The 23,349-nt window shown below is 45.3% G+C and overlaps 1 protein-coding gene and 1 non-coding gene across 2 annotated transcripts in view; one reads left to right on the forward strand and one right to left on the reverse strand.

The window, feature by feature from the left end:
- Window positions 1–22,128, forward strand: part of fam120a (family with sequence similarity 120 member A) — a 75,601-nt gene extending 53,473 nt beyond the window's left edge. Inside the window, 3 exon segments of the mRNA XM_082967764.1 lie at window positions 271–409; window positions 6,293–6,431; window positions 14,623–22,128. Coding sequence (XP_082823890.1) covers window positions 271–409; window positions 6,293–6,431; window positions 14,623–15,033 — 689 coding nt within the window. The 3' untranslated portion in view covers window positions 15,034–22,128.
- trnav-uac (transfer RNA valine (anticodon UAC)) lies at window positions 18,010–18,091 on the reverse strand. The gene has a single exon. It is a non-coding gene; the product is annotated as a tRNA-Val (tRNA).
- Window positions 22,129–23,349: the final 1,221 nt, after the last annotated feature.

Below are 23,349 nucleotides of genomic sequence, written 5' to 3' on the forward strand. Positions count from 1 at the left end.
ATGTGAAATCCATAGATTAGGGCCTAATGAATTTATTTAAATGGACTGATTTCCTTTTATATGAACTGTAACTCAGTAAAATCTTTGATATTGTTGCATGTTGGGTTTTTATTTGTGTTCAGTACAAGTAGAGATTTTTTATTCACCGTGAAGGTGGATCAGTATTATGCTCAGGTTAGGTTGCTCTGAACTTTCTTAGAAGTTTTATTTCACAACCTCTGTGTGTGTCCGTGTGTGTGTGTGTCCCTACTGTTGGTCCGTGGTCTGCAGGCCTACCAAGCATGTCCTCCCAGGGCGGAAAGCTGGAGATAGCTGGCACGGTGGTGGGCCAGTGGGCTGGCATCAGACGGGGCCGAGGCAGAGGAGGCTTCCCCATCCAGGTGGTCTCTGTCGGCGGGCCAAACAGAGGGTAAGACGTCGTACAATACGTTTTGGAGTGATTGTTATGTTGTTGATGTAAGGAATATTTGTTGGTGTGTAATGAGGAGCAACCAGACGCTGCACTGGACACATTAATGGAATGTCTTACTCCAGTTAGTAATAAGAACGCACCCATTAAGAAAACAACTGTAAAACACCCATTAACCTGTTAGGGCTAGGGGGCAGTATTGACACGGCTGGATAAAAAACATACCCGATTTAATCTGGTTACCACTCCTACCCAGTAACTAGAATATGCATATACTTATTACATATGGATAGAAAACACCCTAAATTTTCTAAAACTGTTTGAATGGTGTCTGTGAGTATAACAGAACTCAAATGGCAGGTCAAAACCTGAGAGATTCCTTTACAGGAAGTGGCCTGTCTGACCATTTGTTGAACTTCTTTTCCATCTCTATCATTTACTAAGGATCTCTGCTCTAACGTGACACTTCCCACGTCGTCCATAGGCGCTCAGAGCCCGGGAAAAAACAGAATGTCGTCATTCCAGCCCCAGGCTGAAACACATTATCGCCTTTCTCAAGTGGCCGATCAAGGGACACTGGCCTTATGCGCGTGACCCCGACCGCCCCCGCCTTTGGGATTTTTTCCTCTGTTTGCCGAAAAGGAGATTCCCTGTCGGAATATTATCGCTTTTCTACGAGAAAAGTGTCGTAAAAATTGATTTTAAACAGCGGTTGACATGCTTCGAAGTACGGTAATGGAATATTTAGAATTTTATTGTCACGAATTGCGCCATGCGCGCGACACTTCTTTACTATTTCGGATAGTGTCTGGAACGCACAAACAAAACGCCGCTATTCGGATATAACGATGGATTATTTTGGACCAAACCAACATTTGTTATTGAAGTAGCAGTCCTGGGTGTGCATTCTGACGAAGACAACAAAAGGTAATCAAACTTTTATAATAGTAAATATGATTATGGTGAGTGCTAAACTTGCCGGGTGTCTAAATAGCGAGCCCGTGATGCCTGGGCTATGTACTTAGAATATTGCAAAATGTGCTTTCACCAAAAAGCTATTTTAAAATCGGACATATCGAGTGCATAGAGGAGGTCTGTATCTATAATTCTTAAAATAATTGTTATGCTTTTTGTGAACGTTTATCGTGAGTAATTTAGTAAAATGTTAGCGAATTCCCCGGAAGTTTGAGGGGGGTATGCTAGTTCTGAACGTCACATGCTAATGTAAAAAGCTGGTTTTTGATATAAATATGAACTTGATTGAACAAAACATGCATGTATTGTATAACATAATGTCCTAGGGTTGTCATCTGATGAAGATCATCAAAGGTGAGTGCTGCATTTAGCTGTCTTCTGGGTTTTGGTGACATTATATGCTGGCTTGAAAAATGGGTGTCTGATTATTTCTGGCTTGGTACTCTGCTGACATAATCTAATGTTTTGCTTTCGTTGTAAAGCCTTTTTGAAATCGGACAGTGTGGTTAGATTAACGAGAGTCTTGTCTTTAAATGGCTGTAAAATAGTCATATGTTTGAGAAATTGAAGTAATAGGATTTTTAAGGTTTTGAAAATCGCGCCACAGGCTGGCAGTGGCTGTTACGCAAGCGTCCCACCTAGCCCATAGAGGTTAAGAAAACGACTGTAAAACACCCATTAAGAAAACGACTGTAAAACACCCATTAAGAAAACGACTGTAAAACACCCATTAAGAAAACGACTGTAAAACACCCATTAAGAAAATGACTGTTAAAACTGTTAAATTCCCTTGGATTGATGAGGAATTGAAACATTGTTTGGTTTAGAGGGATGAGGCAAAAAGGAACGGCAAATAAGTCTGGCTGCACAACCGATTGGCAAACGTACTGCAAATTGAGAAATCATGTGACTAAACTGAATAAAAAATTATAAACTATACTACGAAACAAAGATAAATGATAGTAAAAAGCTTTGGAGCACCTCAAATGAAATTTTGGGCAAAAAGGCAAACTCAGCTCCAGCATTCATTGAAATCAGATGACTCGTTCATCACAAAACCCACTGATATTACCAACTACTTTAATGATTTTTTTTCATTGGCAATATTAGCAAATTTAGGTGTGACATGACCGCAACAAACGCTGACACAACACATCCAAGTATACAGTACCAGTCAAACATTTGGACACACCTACTCATTTAAGAGTTTTTCTTTATTTTTACCATTTTCTACATTGTAGAATAATAGTGAAGACATCAAAACTATGAAATAACACATATGGAATCATGTAGTAACCCCAAAAAAGTGTTAAACAAATCAAAATATATTTTAAATTTCAGTTTCTTCAAAGTAGCTACCTTTTTTGCCTTTGACGATATTGACATATTTTACATTTCATCCTACTAGAGAGCGTGTCCCCTCAGGCCTGGAGGGAAGCTAAAGTCATTCCGCTACCTAAGAATAGTAAAGCCCCCTTTACTGGGTCAAATAGCCGACCAATCAGCCTGTTACCAACCCTTAGTAAACTTCTGGAAAAATGGTGTTTGACCAGATACAATGCTATTTTACAGTAAACAAACTGACAGACTTTCAGCACGTTTATAGGGAAGGACTTTCAACAAGCACAGCACTTACACAGGAGGATAGAGTTATGGTCAGATTTGCCAAATGGAGGGCGAGGGAGAGCTTTGTACGCGTCTCTGTGTGTGGAGTAAAGCTGGTATAGAGTTTCAAACATTTTTGTCCTCTTGTTGCATTTAACATGCTGGTAGATATTAGGTAAAACTGATTTAAGTTTCCCTGCATTAAAGTCCCCGGCCACTAGGAGCGCCGCCTCTGGATGAGCGTTTTCTTGTTTGCTTATGGCCGTATACAGCTCATTGAGTGCGGTCTTAGTCTCAGCATCGGTTTGTGGTGGTATATATAGACAGCTAAACTCTCTTGGTAAATAATGTGCTCTACAGCTTATCATGAGATACTCTACCTCAGGCGAGAAAAACCTCGAGACTTCAATAATATTCGATTTCGCGCACGAGCTGTTATTTACAAATAGACACAGACCAGCAGCCCTTGTCTTACCGGGTTCTGTCTTGCTGATGCATGGGAAACCCAGGCAGCTGTATGATATCCATGTCCTCATCAGCCACGACTCTGTGAAACATAAGATATTACAGTGTCCCGTTGGTAGGATAGTCTTGATCGGAGCTCATCCAGTTTACTATCCAATGATTGCACGTTGGCTAATAGGACTGATGGTAGAGGTGGATTATCCTCTCGCCGTCGGATCCACGTTGGCTAATAGGACTGATGGTAGAGGGGGATTACCCACTCGCCCGTCGGATCCACGTTGGCTAATAGGACTGATGGTAGAGGTGGATTACCCACTCGCCCGTCGGATCCACGTTGGCTAATAGGACTGATGGTAGAGGTGGATTACCCACTCGCCGTCGGATCCACGTTGGCTAATAGGACTGATGGTAGAGGGGGATTACCCACTCGCCCGTCGGATCCACGTTGGCTAATAAGGACTGATGGTAGAGGGGGATTACCCACTCGCCCGTCGGATCCACGTTGGCTAATAGGACTGATGGTAGAGGTGGATTACCCACTCGCCCGTCGGATCCACGTTGGCTAATAGGACTGATGGTAGAGGTGGATTACCCACTCGCCCGTCGGATCCACGTTGGCTAATAGGACTGATGGTAGAGGTGGATTACCCACTCGCCCGTCTGATCCACGTTGGCTAATAGGACTGATGGTAGAGGTGGATTACCCACTCGCCCGTCGGATCCACGTTGGCTAATAGGACTGATGGTAGAGGTGGATTACCCACTCGCCCGTCGGATCCACGTTGGCTAATAGGACTGATGGTAGAGGTGGATTACCCACTCGCCCGTCGGATCCACGTTGGCTAATAGGACTGATGGTAGAGGTGGATTACCCACTCGCCCGTCGGATCCACGCTGGCTAATAGGACTGATGGTAGAGGGGGATTACCCACTCGCCCGTCGGATCCACGTTGGCTAATAGGACTGATGGTAGAGGTGGATTACCCACTCGCCCGTCGGATCCACGTTGGCTAATAGGACTGATGGTAGAGGTGGATTATCCACTCGCCCGTCGGATCCACGTTGGCTAATAGGACTGATGGTAGAGGTGGATTACCCACTCGCCCGTCGGATCCACGCTGGCTAATAGGACTGATGGTAGAGGGGGATTACCCACTCGCCCGTCGGATCCACGTTGGCTAATAGGACTGATGGTAGAGGGGGATTACCCACTCGCCCGTCGGATCCTTACAAGGCACCCTGACCTACAACCCCGATATCTCCGTCTCTTCTTCGTGGTAACGGCAGGGATTTGGGCCTTGTCGGGTGTCTGAAGTAAAATCCTTTGCGTCCGACCACGTTAAAGAAAAAAACGTTTGTCCGGTACGAGGTGAGTGGTCGCTGTCCTGATATCTAGAATCTATTTTCGGTCATAAGAGACGGTGGCAGAAACAAAATAAATTACAAATAACGTGAAAAAAAACACACCCAATAGGAGCCTGTAAAACAGCGGCCATCTTGTCTGGCGCCATACTGTCTTTACGATCTGAATGTTGACAAGCTGTCTGTTTAAACTACTAGCACACAGCTCAGACAGCCATACATACCCCACAAGACATGCCACCAGAGGTCTGTTTAAACTGACTGGCACACAGCTCAGACACCCATCCATACCCCACAAGACATGCCACCAGAGGTCTGTTTAAACTACTGGCACACAGCTCAGACACCCATACATACCCCACAAGACATGCCACCAGAGGTCTGTTTAAACTACTGGCACACAGCTCAGACACCCATACATACCCCACAAGACATGCCACCAGAGGTCTGTTTAAACTACTGGCACACAGCTCAGACACCCATGCATACCCCACAAGACATGCCCACCAGAGGTCTGTTTAAACTACTGGCACACAGCTCAGACACCCATCCATACCCCACAAGACATGCCACCAGAGGTCTCTTCACAGTCCAAGTCCAGAACAGACTATGGGAGGAGCACAGTACTACATAGAGCCATGAGTACATGGAACTCTATTCCACATCAAGTAACTGATGCAGCAGTAGAATCAGATTTAAAAAGCAGGTAAAAATACACCTTATGGAACAGCGGGGACTGTGAAGCAACACACTCAGGGACAGACACACACACACACACACACACACACATACACACACACATACACACACACACACACACACACACACACACACACACACACACACACACACACACTAACGAGCTCTAGCCCACTCACTCTACACACTACATTGTAGTATTGTTGTATGGAGGTATTGTACATTATATGGTGGTGTGATGTAGTGTTTTACATGTAATTAAAGGTCTTAATGTGTTTAGACCCCAGGAAGAGTAGCTGCTGCCTTGGCAGGAACTATTGGGGATCGATAATAAACCCCAGGAAGAGTAGCTGCTGCCTTGGAACTAATGGGGATCTATAATAAACCCCAGGAAGAGTAGCTGCTGCCTTGGCAGGAACTAATGGGGATCCATAATAAACCCCAGGAAGAGTAGCTGCTGCCTTGGCAGGAACTAATGGGGATCCATAATAAACCCCAGGAAGAGTAGCTGCTGCCTTGACAGGAATTAATGGGGATCCATAATAAACCCCAGGAAGAGTAGCTGCTGCCTTGGCAGGAACTAATGGGGATCCATAATAAACCCCAGGAAGAGTAGCTGCTGCCTTGGCAGGAACTAATGGGGATCCATAATAAATACAAATCCTTTTCTGTCTTTGGGGACAGGGTAAGGGGCTGTCCATGGCTTAATCGTTGGATAAATGATGTCTTTTACTTTAAAGGTGTCAGATTTTTCTCAACTGGTTTTGTGTTCCTCAGGCGTCTGCGGGGTGTGATCTCCACTCCTGTCATCAGGACCTTCGGTCGAGGAGCCAAATTCCCCCTCAGAGGCTTCAAGAGCCAGGGGACATACCAGGTGGGACACGGGACATACCAGGTGGGACACGGGACATACCAGGTGGGACACGGGACATACCAGGTGGGACAGGGGGCATACCAGGTGGGACAGGGGGCATACCAGGTGGGACACGGGACATACCAGGTGGGACACGGGACATACCAGGTGGGACACGGGACATACCAGGTGGGACACGGGACATACCAGGTGGGACAGGGGGAATAGCAGGTGGGACACGGGACATAGCAGGTGGGACAGGGGAAATACCAGGTGGGACAGGGGGCATACCAGGTGGGACAGGGGACATACCAGGTGGGACAGGGGACATACCAGGTGGGACAGGGGGCATACCAGGTGGGACACGGGACATACCAGGTGGGACACGGGACATACCAGGTGGGACACGGGACATACCAGGTGGGACACGGGACATACCAGGTGGGACACGGGACATACCAGGTGGGACAGGGGGAATAGCAGGTGGGACACGGGACATAGCAGGTGGGACAGGGGAAATACCAGGTGGGACAGGGGGCATACCAGGTGGGACAGGGGACATACCAGGTGGGACAGGGGACATACCAGGTGGGACAGGGGACATACCAGGTGGGACAGGGGACATACCAGGTGGGACAGGGGACATACCAGGTGGGACAGGGGACATAGCAGGTGGGACACGGGACATAGCAGGTGGGACAGGGGACATAGCAGGTGGGACAGGGCACATAGCAGGTGGGACACGGGCACATAGCAGGTGGGACACGGGGACATAGCAGGTGGGACAGGGGACATAGCAGGTGGGACAGGGGACATAGCAGGTGGGACAGGGGACATAGCAGGTGGGACAGGGGACATAGCAGGTGGGACAGGGGACATACCAGGTGGGACACGGGGACATAGCAGGTGGGACACGGGGACATAGCAGGTGGGCCAGGGGACATAGCAGGTGGGACAGGGGACATAGCAGGTGGGACACGGGGACATAGCAGGTGGGACACGGGGACATAGCAGGTGGGACAGGGGACATAGCAGGTGGGACAGGGGACATACCAGCTGGGACAGGGGACATAGCAGGTGGGACAGGGGACATAGCAGGTGGGACAGGGGACATAGCAGGTGGGACAGGGGACATAGCAGGTGGGACAGGGGTCATAGCAGGTGGGACAGAGGACATAGCAGGTCAGACTGCTCGTTGATGAGAGAGGTGGAGGGAGAATGGCGGGCAACAAACTGGCAAATAACTGCACAGAACAGCGGCACCTCATCAGTCCTTGTCACGGAAGGGTTATTGCAGCAGGCGACCACACCGGGTTCCACTCCTAGACCACACTGGGTTCCACTCCTAGACCACACTGGGTTCCACTCCTAGACCACACTGGGTTCCACTCCTAGACCACACTGGGTTCCACTCCTAGACCACACCGGGTTCCACTCCGGGTTCCACTCCTAAACCACACCGGGTTCCACTCCTAGACCACACCGGGTTCCACCCCCCGGGTTCCACTCCTAAACCACACCGGGTTCCACTCCTAAACCACACCGGGTTCCACTCCTAAACCACACCGGGTTCCACTCCTAGACCACACCGGGTTCCACTCCTAGACCACACCGGGTTCCACTCCTAGACCACACCGGGTTCCACTCCTAGACCACACCGGGTTCCACTCCTAGACCACGCCGGGTTCCACTCCTGAACCACGCCGGGTTCCACTCCTGAACCACGCCGGGTTCCACTCCTGAACCACACCGGGTTCCACTCCTAGACCACACCGGGTTCCACTCCTAGACCACACCGGGTTCCACTCCTAGACCACGCCGGGTTCCACTCCTAGACCACGCCGGGTTCCACTCCTGAACCACGCCGGGTTCCACTCCTGAACCACGCCGGGTTCCACTCCTGAACCACGCCGGGTTCCACTCCTGAACCACGCCGGGTTCCACTCCTGAACCACGCCGGGTTCCACTCCTGAACCACGCCGGGTTCCACTCCTGAACCACGCCGGGTTCCACTCCTGAACCACGCCGGGTTCCACTCCTAAACCACGCCGGCTTCCACTCCTAAACCACGCCGGGTTCCACTCCTAAACCACGCCGGGTTCCACTCCTAAACCACGCCGGGTTCCACTCCTAAACCACACCCGGGTTCCACTCCTAAACCACACCCGGGTTCCACTCCTAAACCACACCCGGGTTCCACTCCTAAACCACACCCGGGTTCCACTCCTAGACCACACCGGGTTCCACTCCTAAACCACACCGGGTTCCACTCCGGGTTCCACTCCTAAACCACACCGGGTTCCACTCCGGGTCCCACTCCTAAACCACACCGGGTCCCACTCCTAAACCACACCGGGTCCCACTCCTAAACCACACCGGGTTCCACTCCTAAACCACACCGGGTTCCACTCCTAGACCACACCGGGTTCCACTCCTAAACCACACCGGGTTCCACTCCTAGACCACACCGTGTTCCACTCCTAGACCACACCGGGTTCCACTCCTAAACCACACCGGGTTCCACTCCTAGACCACACCGGGTTCCACTCCTAAACCACACCGGGTTCCACTCCTAGACCACACCGGGTTCCACTCCTAGACCACACCGGGTTCCACTCCTAGACCACACCCGGGTTCCACTCCTAGACCACACCGGGTTCCACTCCTAGACCACACCGGGTTCCACTCCTAAACCACACCGGGTTCCACTCCTAGACCACACCGGGTTCCACTCCTAAACCACACCGGGTTCCACTCCTAGACCACACCGTGTTCCACTCCTAGACCACACCGGGTTCCACTCCTAAACCACACCGGGTTCCACTCCTAGACCACACCGGGTTCCACTCCTAAACCACACCGGGTTCCACTCCTAGACCACACCGGGTTCCACTCCTAGACCACACCGGGTTCCACTCCTAGACCACACCCGGGTTCCACTCCTAGACCACACCGGGTTCCACTCCTATCAGCTAGAAGAAGCAGCTCCAGTGGGCACGTGATCACAAGCACTTGACAACTGAGGAGTGGAAAAACATTTCCTGGTCCAGAGGCAAAGGGGGGTCCGATCCGGTACTAGATGGGTCTACCTAATAAACTGTCCACTGAGTGAACACAATACAGAACTAAGCAGGCATTTACAGAGAAATGACACAATAACAGAACTGGGATTCTCTAGTGTTACACATCAAATGGTACATTATATAAGCTATACTCAACAGGAATAAGAAACACTATGTTTTGATGAAGTGAAATTGCCCTCGAAGACGGTGTTTGGACGATATATCGGCACAGGGGTGTTGTTAGGCCCGAAACGAAGTCGACCGTGGCCGATATATCCTCCAAACACGGTCTTTAAGAGCGTTGTCACTATTATAACACGGGTTACCAACATATTCAAATAATGATTGATGTATTTTCATTCAAAACTTTACTTTTTGATGAAGTTATTTATATTATTTCTTCCTTCCACAATACATAGTCTCGAAACAAATCTAGGGTCGCTACCCGAGCCGGCTGGACGTTTGTTCTATTGGTTTGGTTGCCAGAGACCCAGTCGTTCAGTCTATTTGTTCTGTATCTATGGACCCAGTCGTTCAGTCTATTTGTTCTGTATCTATGGACCCAGTCGTTCAGTCTATTTGTTCTGTATCTATGGACCCAGTGGTTCAGTCTATTTGTTCTGTATCTATGGACCCAGTCGTTCAGTCTATTTGTTCTGTATCTATGGACCCAGTGGTTCAGTCTATTTGTTCTGTATCTATGGACGTGATATGTCATTGCAGTGTTCTGTGTGATATGTCATTGCAGTGTGATATGTCATTAGTGTTCTGTGTGATATGTCATTGCAGTGTGATATGTCATTAGTGTTCTGTGTGATATGTCATCAGCGTGTGATATGTCATTAGTGTTCTGTGTGATATGTCATCAGTGTGTGATATGTCATCAGTGTGTGATATGTCATCAGTGTGTGATATGTCATCAGTGTTCTGTGTGATATGTCATCAGTGTTCTGTGTGATATGTCATCAGTGTTCTGTGTGATATGTCATTAGTGTTCTGTGTGATATGTCATCAGTGTGTGATATGTCATCAGTGTTCTGTGTGATATGTCATCAGTGTTCTGTGTGATATGTCATTAGTGTTCTGTGTGATATGTCATCAGTGTGTGATATGTCATCAGTGTGTGATATGTCATCAGTGTGTGATATGTCATCAGTGTGTGATATGTCATCAGTGTGTGATATGTCATCAGTGTGTGATATGTCATCAGTGTGTGATATGTCATTAGTGTGTGATATGTCATTAGTGTGTGATATGTCATTAGTGTTCTGTGTGATATGTCATCAGTGTTCTGTGTGATATGTCATCAGTGTTCTGTGTGTGATATGTCATTAGTGTGTGATATGTCATCAGTGTTCTGTGTGATATGTCATCAGTGTGTGATATGTCATTAGTGTTGTGTGTGATATGTCATTAGTGTGTGATATGTCATTAGTGTGTGATATGTCATTGCAGTGTGATATGTCATATGTCATTAGTGTTCTGTGTGATATGTCATCAGTGTTCTGTGTGATATGTCATTAGTGTTCTGTGTGATATGTCATTAGTGTTCTGTGTGATATGTCATCAGTGTTCTGTGTGATATGTCATCAGTGTTCTGTGTGATATGTCATCAGTGTGTGATATGTCATTAGTGTGTGATATGTCATTAGTGTGTGATATGTCATTAGTGTGTGATATGTCATTAGTGTGTGATATGTCATTAGTGTGTGATATGTCATTGCAGTGTGATATGTCATATGTCATTAGTGTTCTGTGTGATATGTCATCAGTGTTCTGTGTGATATGTCATTAGTGTTCTGTGTGATATGTCATCAGTGTTCTGTGTGATATGTCATCAGTGTTCTGTGTGATATGTCATCAGTGTTCTGTGTGATATGTCATCAGTGTGTGATAATTCCAGTCGGGTTGTAGAGCCAAGCATAGCACAGTTACTGCTGTGATTAAGGTTGCAGGTGACATTCTAGATGCTCGGGACAAGACAAATCACTGTGTTTCACGTTGTATTGACTTATCGAAGGCCTTGGACGCGGTTGACCAGGGCCTGCTGTTTTGTGTAGACTGAAGAAACAAGGTTGGTTTAAGCGTTGATGCATTGGATTGGTTCCAGAACGACCTTTCTGACAGAACACAGTGTGTAGCTCCGGAGGGTATGAAATCTGAGTTTACAAGGTTTACAAAAGGAGTTCCCCAGGGCTTAATTATAGGTCCGATCTTTTTTTTTTTTTACACTGTCTATAAATGATTATAGGGAAGACTGTTGACTCTGCAAAATCTCCATCTGTATGCTGAGGACACAATTATTGATTCTAGCGCGTGTCTAATATTGAGAAGGCTTTTCAGGACTTACTGTTGGCATTGGATGTTAATCAAAGGCAGCTTTTCCAATTGAAACTTGTGTTTTAATGAAAGGAAAACAAATGTTATGGTTTTTCCCTTCCCTGGAAGTAAACAGATGAATTCACTTGCAGATTTGAACTGTAACAGGCCAGCACATTGATTATAATTATAGGGTCACCTCCTATAAATATTTTGGGATTTGGTTAGATTTAAAAGTTTAATTTTAAACAGCACATTGATACCTTTTGACCAAGAAACTGAAGTTGAAATTGGGTTTATATTACAGGAACAAATCTTGCTTTTCAATATTAGGCAGAAAATATCTTGTTCAAAGTACTTTAAAAAATATATATAAAAAGAAATCAGTGCTGGATGATGGTGATATTGTCTATATGCAGGCCTCAGCAAGTACCTTACTCTGGACTCAGAGTAATCATGGCTGACCCATCACTGTGATCTGTATTCTGTGGTGTAATGGACCCGTCTCTCCACCAGGAGGCTAAAGCACTGGGACACTTTTGTGTACAAAGCATAGATAGATAGATTGGGACAACTCCCTTTTTGTATCTCTTGTTCCTTACTGACCAGATCAGTCACTCAATACAGTCTTTGTTCACAGTCGCTGCAGTCCTCGTCTGTTCCTCGAGGCTCAGAACTGAGATGGCGAAACAATCTTTTTCCCATAATGCCCCTTCATCCTGGAACCATGCTTCATGAGATTGTAAAGTTAGGGGAGTTATAGTGTCCTTGTCTGTTTTTAAGACTCTGATCGACAACACTGTTTGTGATAACTACAGTTGTTTCTAATCTTCAATTGTATTTTTAACTTCTGACACTTTTTTTTTGTCTTTTGTGTTTATTCTGTATTTTTTCCGTCATGTTTTATGGACACGCTGCTGTTTCCTGGTTTAGCCTTCTTGCCAGGTCACCTTCGAAAAAATATATATATATTTTTTTAAAACCTCAATGGGTTTGACCTGGTTCAATGGGTTTGACCCGGTTCAATGGGTTTGACCTGGTTCAATGGGTTTTGACCTGGTTCAGTGGGTTTGACCCGGTTCAGTGGGGTTGACCTGGTTCAATGGGTTTTGACCCGGTTCAATGGGTTTGACCTGGTTCAATGGGTTTGACCTGGTTCAATGGGTTTTGACCTGGTTCAATGGGTTTGACCTGGTTCAGTGGGTTTGACCTGGGTTTGACCTGGTTCAATGGGTTTGACCTGGTTCAGTGGGTTTTGACCTGGTTCAATGGGTTTTGACCTGGTTCAATGGGTTTGACCCGGTTCAGTGGGTTTGACCCGGTTCAGTGGGTTTGACCCGGTTCAGTGGGGTTTGACCCGGTTCAGTGGGGTTTGACCCGGTTCAGTGGGTTTGACCCGGTTCAGTGGGTTTGACCCGGTTCAGTGGGGTTTGACCCGGTTCAGTGGGTTTGATCCGGTTCAGTGGGGTTTGACCCGGTTCAGTGGGTTTGACCCGGTTCAGTGGGGTTTGACCCGGTTCAGTGGGTTTGACCCGGTTCAGTGGGGTTTGGTTCAGTGGGGTTTGACCCGGTTCAGTGGGTTTGACCCGGTTCAGTGGGTTTGACCCGGTTCAGTGGGTTTGACCCGGTTCAGTGGGTTTGACCTGGTTCAGTGGGGTTTGACCTGGTTCAGTGGGGTTTGACCCGGTTCAGTGGGTTTGACCTGGTTCAGTGGGGTTTGACCCGGTTCAGTGGGTTTGACCCGTCCCTCACCCCGTCTCTGTCCCTGTCCTCGTCCTGTACCTCTCCCTCCCAGCAGGTCTTTATACAGGCATACTCATTACTGTTGTGATTGACTGTGAGCCCGGTCGTTCTGTTTCTCTCTATCCTCCAGTAGAACAGCCTTGTTGTCTGGGCTTCGTCCCTGTTTCTGCGTGATAGGAAAAAGGCTTTCTCGTCAGTCAAAAACTCATTAGTTATCTTTTTCCTCACAGTTATTTGAGGTTCTGTATAACATGCCGGAATAGAAGTTGTTTCATGCTGATCTGCCCTTGACGTGGTGCTGATCTGCCCTTGACGTGGTGCTGATCTGCCCTTGACGTGGTGCTGATCTGCCCTTGACGTGGTGCTGATCTGCCCTTGACGTGGTGCTGATCTGCCCTTGACGTGGTGCTGATCTGTACTTAATGATATAAATATTCATTGTTTCTTCTCCCCCCCACCCTCTTTCTCTCTCCCTCCCTCCCTTCTCACTCTCCTTCTCTCTCACTCTCTCCCTCTCCTCTCTCCCTCTCCTTCTCTCTCCTTCTCTCTCCCTCCCTCTCCTTCTCTCTCCCTCCCTCTCCTTCTCTCTCCCTCCCTCTCCTTCTCTCTCACTCTCTCCCTCTCCTCTCTCCCTCTCCTTCTCACTCTCCCTCTCCTTCTCTCTCACTCTCTCCCTCTCCTCTCTCCCTCTCCTTCTCTCTCCCTCCCTCTCCTTCTCTCTCCCTCCCTCTCCTTCTCTCTCACTCTCTCCCTCTCCTCTCTCCCTCTCCTTCTCCTTCTCTCTCCCTCCCTCTCCTTCTCTCTCCCTCCCTCTCCTTCTCTCTCCCTCCCTCTCCTTCTCTCTCACTCTCTCCCTCTCCTCTCTCCCTCTCCCTCTCCTTCTCTCTCACTCTCTCCCTCTCCTCTCTCCCTCTCCTTCTCTCTCCCTCCCTCCCTTCTCTCTCTCTCTCACCCTCCCTCTCCTCTCTCTCACCCTCCCTCTCCTCTCTCTCTCCCTCCCTTCTCTCTCTCCCTCTCCTCTCTCTCTCTCCCTCTCCTCTCTCTCTCTCCCTCTCCTTCTCTCTCTTCCTCTCCTTCTCTCTCTCTCTCCCTCCCTTCTCTCTCCCTCTCCTTCTCTCTCTCCCCACCAGAGTAAGCCTACCTACTCCTTAGCCAGTGAGGTGAAGGAGAGGAAGAAGTTGAAGACTGAGGAGAAGGAGAAATCTCCCATCATGCTGTCTTCCGAAGGGTCCACTACAGAGAACGGACTGGAGGAGAGAGGGGAGGAGGGACTGGAGGAGGGACTGGAGGAGAGGAGGGAGGAGGAGGGGGAAGTGGAGGAGGGAGTGGAGGAGAGGGAGGTAGAGCAGCTGAAAGGTCAGGTCATGGAGGTGAGAGAAAGCAGGGCTGTGAATATCCAACCAGAAAGTGCCTTTAGCAGTGACTCCAAGATGTGCAATACTAACCCCAGCCTAAATGCACTAAACGCAGACGGCGCCTGTCTCAGAGAAGCAGCAGAACCTCTGAGCTCAGCCGCCTCTGTCTTACAAACAGAAGAGTAAATTAAAAACAAAAAAAAGTGGTGTTTTTTTGTAGAGAGGGTGAAGAACGAGTGAGAGGATGTAAGGAAGCGCTACAGTCACTGTTCCATATTGTATGCATCCCAAACAGCTCCCTAATATAAGTGCAGTAGTTTTGACCAGATCCCCCTGGGGGGGGGTTATACTTCCCATAGGCCTCTGGTCTAAAGTAGTGCACAACATGGGTAAATAATAAGGTGCCATTTGGAATACATCTATATTTTTCCTCTCTGTAGAGAAGATGAAATTCAGACGACCTTTTTTTTCTCGACGATGTCAACCAGATTTAAAACAAACAAACCCCCAGAATGATGAGGATTTCTCCTTTTTAAACGAGAGATAAGAACAGACCGGTTCGAAACAGAATATATACTACTAACAAGTGGACTGGCCCAGTCAGTCCACTCCACTCTCTCTCTCCACTGATATCGACATCATACTACCGTGATACGACCATGATTTGTGTCCCAAATGTGACACCCTATTCTCTATATATATATATATTTTTTAGTGCACTACTTTTGACCAGGAACCATAGGGTTGACAATTGGTCTCTGGTCAAAAGTAGGGCGCTATGTAGGGAATAGGATGCCGGTCTCAGACTGGTAAAGAGAAAGGTACTTTCTATCCTTTTTTCTTAAGATAATACCGAAGCCGAAACTTAACAATGCTTTTGTCTCTTTTTAGTTCCTTATAGGTTAAGATGCTCCTCCAGTATGTACTTGGCATCATATATTTGCCATTTGTAACTTTGTTGTCACAGTAAATAACGTTTTGAGAGTTTTTTAACAACAGAGAAGCAGATGGAGTCACAGAATGCTTCCCTAATGGCACCCTAGTCCGTTTTATAGTGCACTACTTTTGACATGGATAGATGGGAAAATTGGATTTATTTGATCATTTTTAAAAACACAACCACACGTGGATAATGCATTTAAAAATCATGAAAACGTATTTCCATTTTGATCCCCTTATTAAATAAATACAACAAGTCATTGAAAAATAAAACTTGGTTACAATAGTAGCTACGATCAGTCTGATTTAGATCGGCTAAATTAGTATTATTTAACTTACATCAAGTCTGAGTTCTTCTTGAAGCTTCCAGCAGATGGTCATGAGAATCTGGATGTTCATAGCTGTACGGTAGATGGTCAGAGGAGATGGTGGTGTCTCTGGTCAGAGGAGGAGGAGGAGGTGTCTCTGGTCAGAGGAGGAGGTGTCTCTGGTCAGAGGAGGAGGTGTCTCTGGTCAGAGGAGGAGGTGTCTCTGGTCAGAGGAGGAGGTGTCTCTGGTCAGAGGAGGAGGAGGAGGTGTCTCTGGTCAGAGGAGGAGGAGGAGGTGTCTCTGGTCAGAGGAGGAGGTGTCTCTGGTCGGAGGAGGAGGAGGTGGTGTCTCTGGTCGGAGGAGGAGGAGGTGTCTCTGGTCAGAGGAGGAGGAGGTGGAGGTGGTGTCTCTGGTCAGAGGAGGTGGAGGTGGTGTCTCTGGTCAGAGGAGGAGGAGGAGGTGTCTCTGGTCAGCATGTCCAAGGGCAGGTAGGGAGTCCCATGTCGTCAAGGCGTCCCTGTAATCTGCAGCTTCTTCCTCTGTATTGGGGCTCTGCGATGAAGTTTGATCTTCCCTCGGAGTACAGCCCACAAGCCGTCCCTCTGACAACTCGGCGTGCATAGCCCACAGCCCTCCTCTTGGGTCACCGTTGGTGGAAAACAACCCAAAAATGTAACTCCTCTTGGGTCACCGTTGGTGGAAAACCAGCCATGTTACCCTTGATACAAGTCAGTATGTGACGTTCATCTATGTCTGAGGACGTCGAGAGATGACATGGAAACCGGCCACTAAGGGCAACAGTGAGCGCTGTTACCTTCAAGTAGGTTTCGGTTTTGCTCGGGCGTTGTGGACGGGGATGGTGTATGGGCGTAAACTTGATTCAAAAGGTTGCAAGTTCGAATCCAGCGATGGAAAGTTGTTTTTGATATTTTAGTTTTAAACCTACCCCAAACCTTTACCCTTTCCATTCAGAGTTAATGCCTAAAAGTTAACCTTAAACACTTCAAAATGTGATGTTTTGGGAACAACTTCAAAATTTGACTTTTCAGGAGAAAAAAAAATGGATAAACGTCTAATTGTGACGTGAGACTGAGAGCGAGTTGGGAAAACAACCCAAAACCAGTAGGTTTAATCTGAATAAAACAACTGCTAGCGTTTTGATACATTTATGGAAAGGAATACAATTCATGATATCAAGACTTGATCTGCACTCATGTAGCTATTAAAATAAAATAAAACGTTTGTAAAAAAAAATATATTTATATATATATAAAAAAACGATTTTAAATGTGTACAGAATTTGCATGAGCTCTCTGCCTAGGCTGCCACCAGGCGCCATGGCAACTATAAATTGAAAGTAATAATAATTGATTCAACTTTAATAGCTATTCATTACATACAGAAATGTTAGTGCTGTGGAGAAGCAACAACAAAAAAAAACATCATTAATCATCATGAGTAGATTGATCGGTCAAGAGACCGAAGGTTGAGAAAGTTCATGGCTTCAGCGGAGGGGGGGGGGGGTGGTTAAAAGGGAAGAGAAGGCAGGCAGCACGTTGTCGTCTTGCCATCCATGTTGTCTGTGTGCTTCGTAGTAGGACTCAAGTCAAAGAGATCCGTACTAAGCCACTGGACTAGCTAGCTACTGCTACCAAAAATACAGCACCCACTTGGGTGATGCTATGGCAGTCACCAGGCGCCAGAAAGCACACCACACTTCAATAGTAATCCAGGAGTAGCCTTACAATTTGCACCCTGTTTACATCGTGACGTATTTCATTACGCCGCCATGCTTCATTTTCGATATCGTTCCGCTACAGGACCGAGTAAATACATTTTACATTTTAGTCATTTAGCAGACGCTCTTATCCAGAGCGACTTACAGTAGTGGATACATATATTTTTCCGTACTGGTCCCCCCCGTGGGAATCGAACCCACAACCCTGGCGTTGTAAACACCATGCTCTACCAACTGAGCCACAGGGAACAGGGAGGGTTTCCACAATGCAAGACTAGATGGCTCGTCCGGGGATCGCATTTATTTCGGGAGATTGTAAAAATATGGCCTTTTCATTCAAGACAGGGGGAAACATATTGTTTCAGTTAATTTTTCCTCAACTTGTATAATCAAGCTAGCTTACACCGCAGCTAGCTAGCTAGCTAAAAGATAGGCTATACTGTAGCTAGCGAACCTCCACCTAAAAAACAAAAACATCCATTGCCATCATAAAAACTAAACCCATCGTGTTCTTCGAGGGGACTGAAGACGCACAATGTTCAAAGTATGGCGGTGTCCATCTTGCTACTGAGCCATTTAAACTCAAGTGGGTGTTGCGATTCCACTTTGTTGTGGACGGTCCCCGTTCAAATGACATCAGGGGCCAATTTAGCAGTGCCTACGGTTATTGTGAATTTTGGCATTAGTCCTCCATACAGTCATGGCCATCTGTCATCTCTGTACACCTCTGTTTTCAGGCTTCACTCCATCCTCAACCTCCGAACCGTTGGCGAAATTGAATCGAAAAACATTGCATGCTAGCCAGCTAACATTAGCTAGCCATAAAACTAACCGACAATTTCAGTGTTGAAAATGTGCTGGATTCAAACTATTCAGACTAGAATAATAAGCTAAATCAATAGTTAATTCATAAATGTTTTTTTTAGGTGAAAAATGCTATTAAAAACAGTTAATTATTACAAATATTTACAAAATGTACAGGAGCTCTGCTTAGGCTGCTACTAGGGCACCATGGCAACTATAGTAGTGCACTATAAAGAATAGGATGCCATTTGGTACAAACACACAGTCCTCCTGGAGTCATCCCAGTCCTCCTGGAGTCATCCCAGTTCATCCCAGTCCTCCCGGAGTCATCCCAGTCCTCCCGGAGTCATCCCAGTCCTCCCGGAGTCATCCCAGTCCTCCCGGAGTCATCCCAGTCCTCCCGGAGTCATCCCAGTCCTCCCGGAGTCATCCCAGTCCTCCTGGAGTCATCCCAGTCCTCCTGGAGTCATCCCAGTCCTCCTGGAGTCATCCCAGTTCATCCCAGTCCTCCTGGAGTCATCCCAGTTCATCCCAGTCCTCCCGGAGTTATCCCAGTCCTCCCGGAGTCATCCCAGTCCTCCCGGAGTCATCCCAGTCCTCCCGGAGTCATCCCAGTCCTCCCGGAGTTATCCCAGTCAGAGCCAGTAGGATATATAAATACAGGAAGACTTTTTCCACATTTTGTTTCAGCCTGAATTTAAAATAGATTATGAAATGTTTTGTCTCTGGCCTTCACACATTACCCCATTATGTCAAAGTGGAATTATGTGTTTTTAAAAAAATATATATTTGAATGTTTACAAATTCGTTAAAAAATGAAAAGCTGAAATGTCTTGAGTCAATAAGTATTCAACCACTTTGTTATGTGTCTAGCAATGATCAACAACCAACTTGACCTAACTTGAAGAATTTAAAAAATAATAATGTGCAAATATTGTACAATCCAGGTGTGCAAAGATCTTAGACTTACCCAGAAAGACTCACAGCTCTTAGAGATTCACCCAGAAAGACTCACAGCTCTTAGAGACTGACCCAGAAAGACTCACAGCTCTTAGAGACTGACCCAGAAAGACTCACAGCTCTTAGAGACTTACCCAGAAAGACTCACAGCTCTTAGAGATTCACCCAGAAAGACTCACAGCTCTTAGAGACTGACCCAGAAAGACTCACAGCTCTTAGAGACTGACCCAGAAAGACTCACAGCTCTTAGAGATTCACCCAGAAAGACTCACAGCTCTTAGAGACTGACCCAGAAAGACTCACAGCTCTTAGAGACTTACCCAGAAAGACACACAGCTCTTAGAGACTGACCCAGGAAGACTCACAGCTCTTAGAGACTTACCCAGGAAGACTCACAGCTCTTATAGACTTACCCAGAAAGACTCACAGCTGTAATCGCTGCAAAAAGTGATTCTAACATGTATTGACTCAGGGGGTTGAATACTTAGCAATATATAGTAGTGTTTTCTTTTCCATAAATTTTTTTTTTTTTTTTTTTTTGTACAAATGTTAGAATTTTTCTTCCACTTTGACATTGCAGAGTGTTTTGTGTCGATCTTTGACAACAACAACAAAAAAACTACTAGAAAAACATCACAATGAAATCCATTTGAATCCCACTTGGTCACAAAACAAAATGTGGAGAAAGTGGAGGGGTGTGAATACATTTACATTTAAGTCATTTAGCAGACGCTCTTATCCAGAGCGACTTACAAAATGGTGCATTCACCTTATGATATCCAGTGGAACAACCACTTTACAATAGTGCATCTAAATCTTTTAGGGGGGGGGGGGGGGGGGGGTTAGAAGGATTACTTTATCCTATCCCAGGTATTCCTTGAAGAGGTGGGGTTTCAGGTGTCTCCGGAAGGTGGTGATTGACTCCGCTGTCCTGGCGTCGTGGGGGAGCTTGTTCCACCATTGGGGTGCTAGAGAATACTTGCTGAAGGCACTGTATGTTATATACCATTAGGTCCTATAAACAAGGTTATATATATATATATATATAGGGCTCTGATCACAGTGGTTCCTTATTGTGTTCAGATCTGCAGACGTTTCAATGATGAATTACGGTAGTAGATTTAAACCCCCCCCCCCTCCTACATCTTTATTTACCTAGCCTATATGTTATACTTTAGCTATGATTAAAAAGAAATAAAACCGTTATTTAAAAAAATAAAGTTCTTCAACCAATCAACCCTGATGCGCGTCGATCCGCCATGCGTCAGCGAACAAGGTGGTTTCTCTGACGATTTAAACACAGTTACTACTTCTTATCTGTTTCAACTCAACTTTCTGCATGGGTCCACCGTTTTAAAACGGTGCGTAGTTATGATGCATGTTGTCCTTTCCCCTCCTTCCTGACATAGAGAACTGGCTCGTCTAAATACAGAGGTTAATAGTCAGTGAGTTACCAAGCTGGTATAATTGTTATAGTCACCAATCAAATTATCTACTCTAACCTTTTTTGTTTTGTTTTTAAATGTATCGTGATATTGGATTTAATCAAAAACAACAACCAGAAACTAGACTACATATATCTATTATTATTATTATTATTATATTGTTAATAACCCTGGTGTACTAGTCCTTAACTGTGCTCTGTTGCTGTTTTCTGCTACATTGATATTAGTAAAAAGCATTTCTCTGGATTCTCTTTAACTATGGAACTATATTTCCCTATGTGATGCACTACTTTGGAATGCTGGGAGATTCAGCGTCACGTTTAAAAAAATAAATAAAATAAATAATTTTTGTTTTAATGTTTGACCTTTTTAAAACATATTGATTTTTTCTCTGTTGCCAGGGGGACGGAGAGTTGTGATTATGGGTCCAGTGCGACTCTGGAAAGTAGTGTTTCCTTTAGGGTGTCCTGGTCAAAGGTAATGCAATGCATAGGGAAAAAGGTGTCATTTGGGACACAGGCATATATATATATATATATATATATATATATATATATATATATATATATATATATATATATATATATATATATATATATATATACACACACAAAAAAAAAAACTGTTTTTTTATAAAATGCTTTGATTTGAACAAGCCCCTTTTTATGTAGCTTGAGATGTGTTGGCACGATGGCTGCCCCTTCAGAGAGACTTCAGCATCAAGTACATTCTGGATATTTTACTTTTAGTGTTTAAACTCAAGACGTATTGTATTTCTGTTACCAGAATCATTAAATAACTACTTTTTTTCCCCCCATGTAATTCTCCTGAAGCTTTTCGTCACACTTTAGTGAACAGAGAAAAGGTGTGCTCCCTCCCCCTGCAAGAGCTATATAGGATACCAGTATGTAAGAGCTATATAGGATACCTTGACGTAAGTTGACAAGAATTTTCTGCCTAACTCATGGGGTTGGAAGAGAAGGAACTACTGTTGAATTAGAGATTGGTGATGATTGAGTGTGGTGTATTTGAAGGCAATCGAATGCAACTTACAATGCTTAATAAAATTATATTATTTTAGTATAATTTGCTTTTTTTTTTTATTATCATGTAATACATCATATCTGTTTTTTTTTTGGGGGGGGGGGGATCAATCTTTGACGTTATGATACAACAAGTCAACAAACAATACACCACAGTAATTCTGTTGTTATCACCGACAGGGATCGACCCCTGACCTTGGTAGCAGATTCATTCATAATAATACAATGTATCCATGTCATTTAAATGTACAGTAGCTATTCACAGCAATCCACTGTAGCTAATTCAGTCAGAGAAACTATTGGATGACTGTGTAATTTAATCTGTAATGGCCTCTGGAAAAGTCAATTACACTTCAAACCAGTAATTATAATTTCAGTCTGTACCCTGTTTGATCTCATAGTGTGGTTTTTTTTAGTCCAAGATGTACTGGTAAGGAACCTACCATTATTGCTTATTAAGGTCCAAGGACCTTGTATGTTCTTCTCAAGAGGTAGACTGAGTAGTATTCCATCTCAACGTGAATCGATTATCAATTAAGGTACGTTTCTAGAAACATAAAACCCTTAACTTTCATTTCACATTAAAAAATTATAATAATTTCACAAAGGAAAAAAAAAATACACTTTTTACTGCACTGTTACAGCCGACGCGTTTCTGGAGACCTTCCGTTATTAAACCCAGGTTAGGGACATGGTAATAAAGGTCATTATCACAGGTGGTCTGTCTAACATCTGTCTGTCTTAATAAACTCGCTGTAACATGGAGATATGGGCGTATGGAAGCACAAACACTAACCCTAGAAATGCGTATCAATTCAACCTTTGTCTTTCTTGTTGAGATATGAAAGATCATGTTGTTATGCTTTTAAAAACCTTACTGTAAAAACGATAGGTGTTTAATAATGTTCAGATCGAGCTTCAGGAGGGGGGGGGGGGGGTTAATAAAACTCCCCAGAACAGAAGACTCCTTCATCCAGAATCAGTCATCATCAAGTGTATCAATACCACCTACTGGAAAACACTGTCTTTTACTTCATTTTGATCCATCACTATTAGTAGATTTAATAAAGTAATACATTTTGAAATTGATAATTACATTTTTATTTTTTTTGTTCCATGCAGCTCAGAGTATAAATAACAGGAGAATAGCGAGATAAACAGTTGATGTGACCTTTATTTTTTATTAAATAATATATTTGTTAATTAAAACGGATTGATATAAAACGAAAATCTAGGTTTATATAGATGGATGCATTATAATCAT

The sequence above is a fragment of the Salmo salar genome, chromosome 22, assembly GCF_965601325.2.
Source record: "Salmo salar chromosome 22, fSalSal1, whole genome shotgun sequence".
Taxonomy (NCBI): domain Eukaryota; kingdom Metazoa; phylum Chordata; class Actinopteri; order Salmoniformes; family Salmonidae; genus Salmo; species Salmo salar.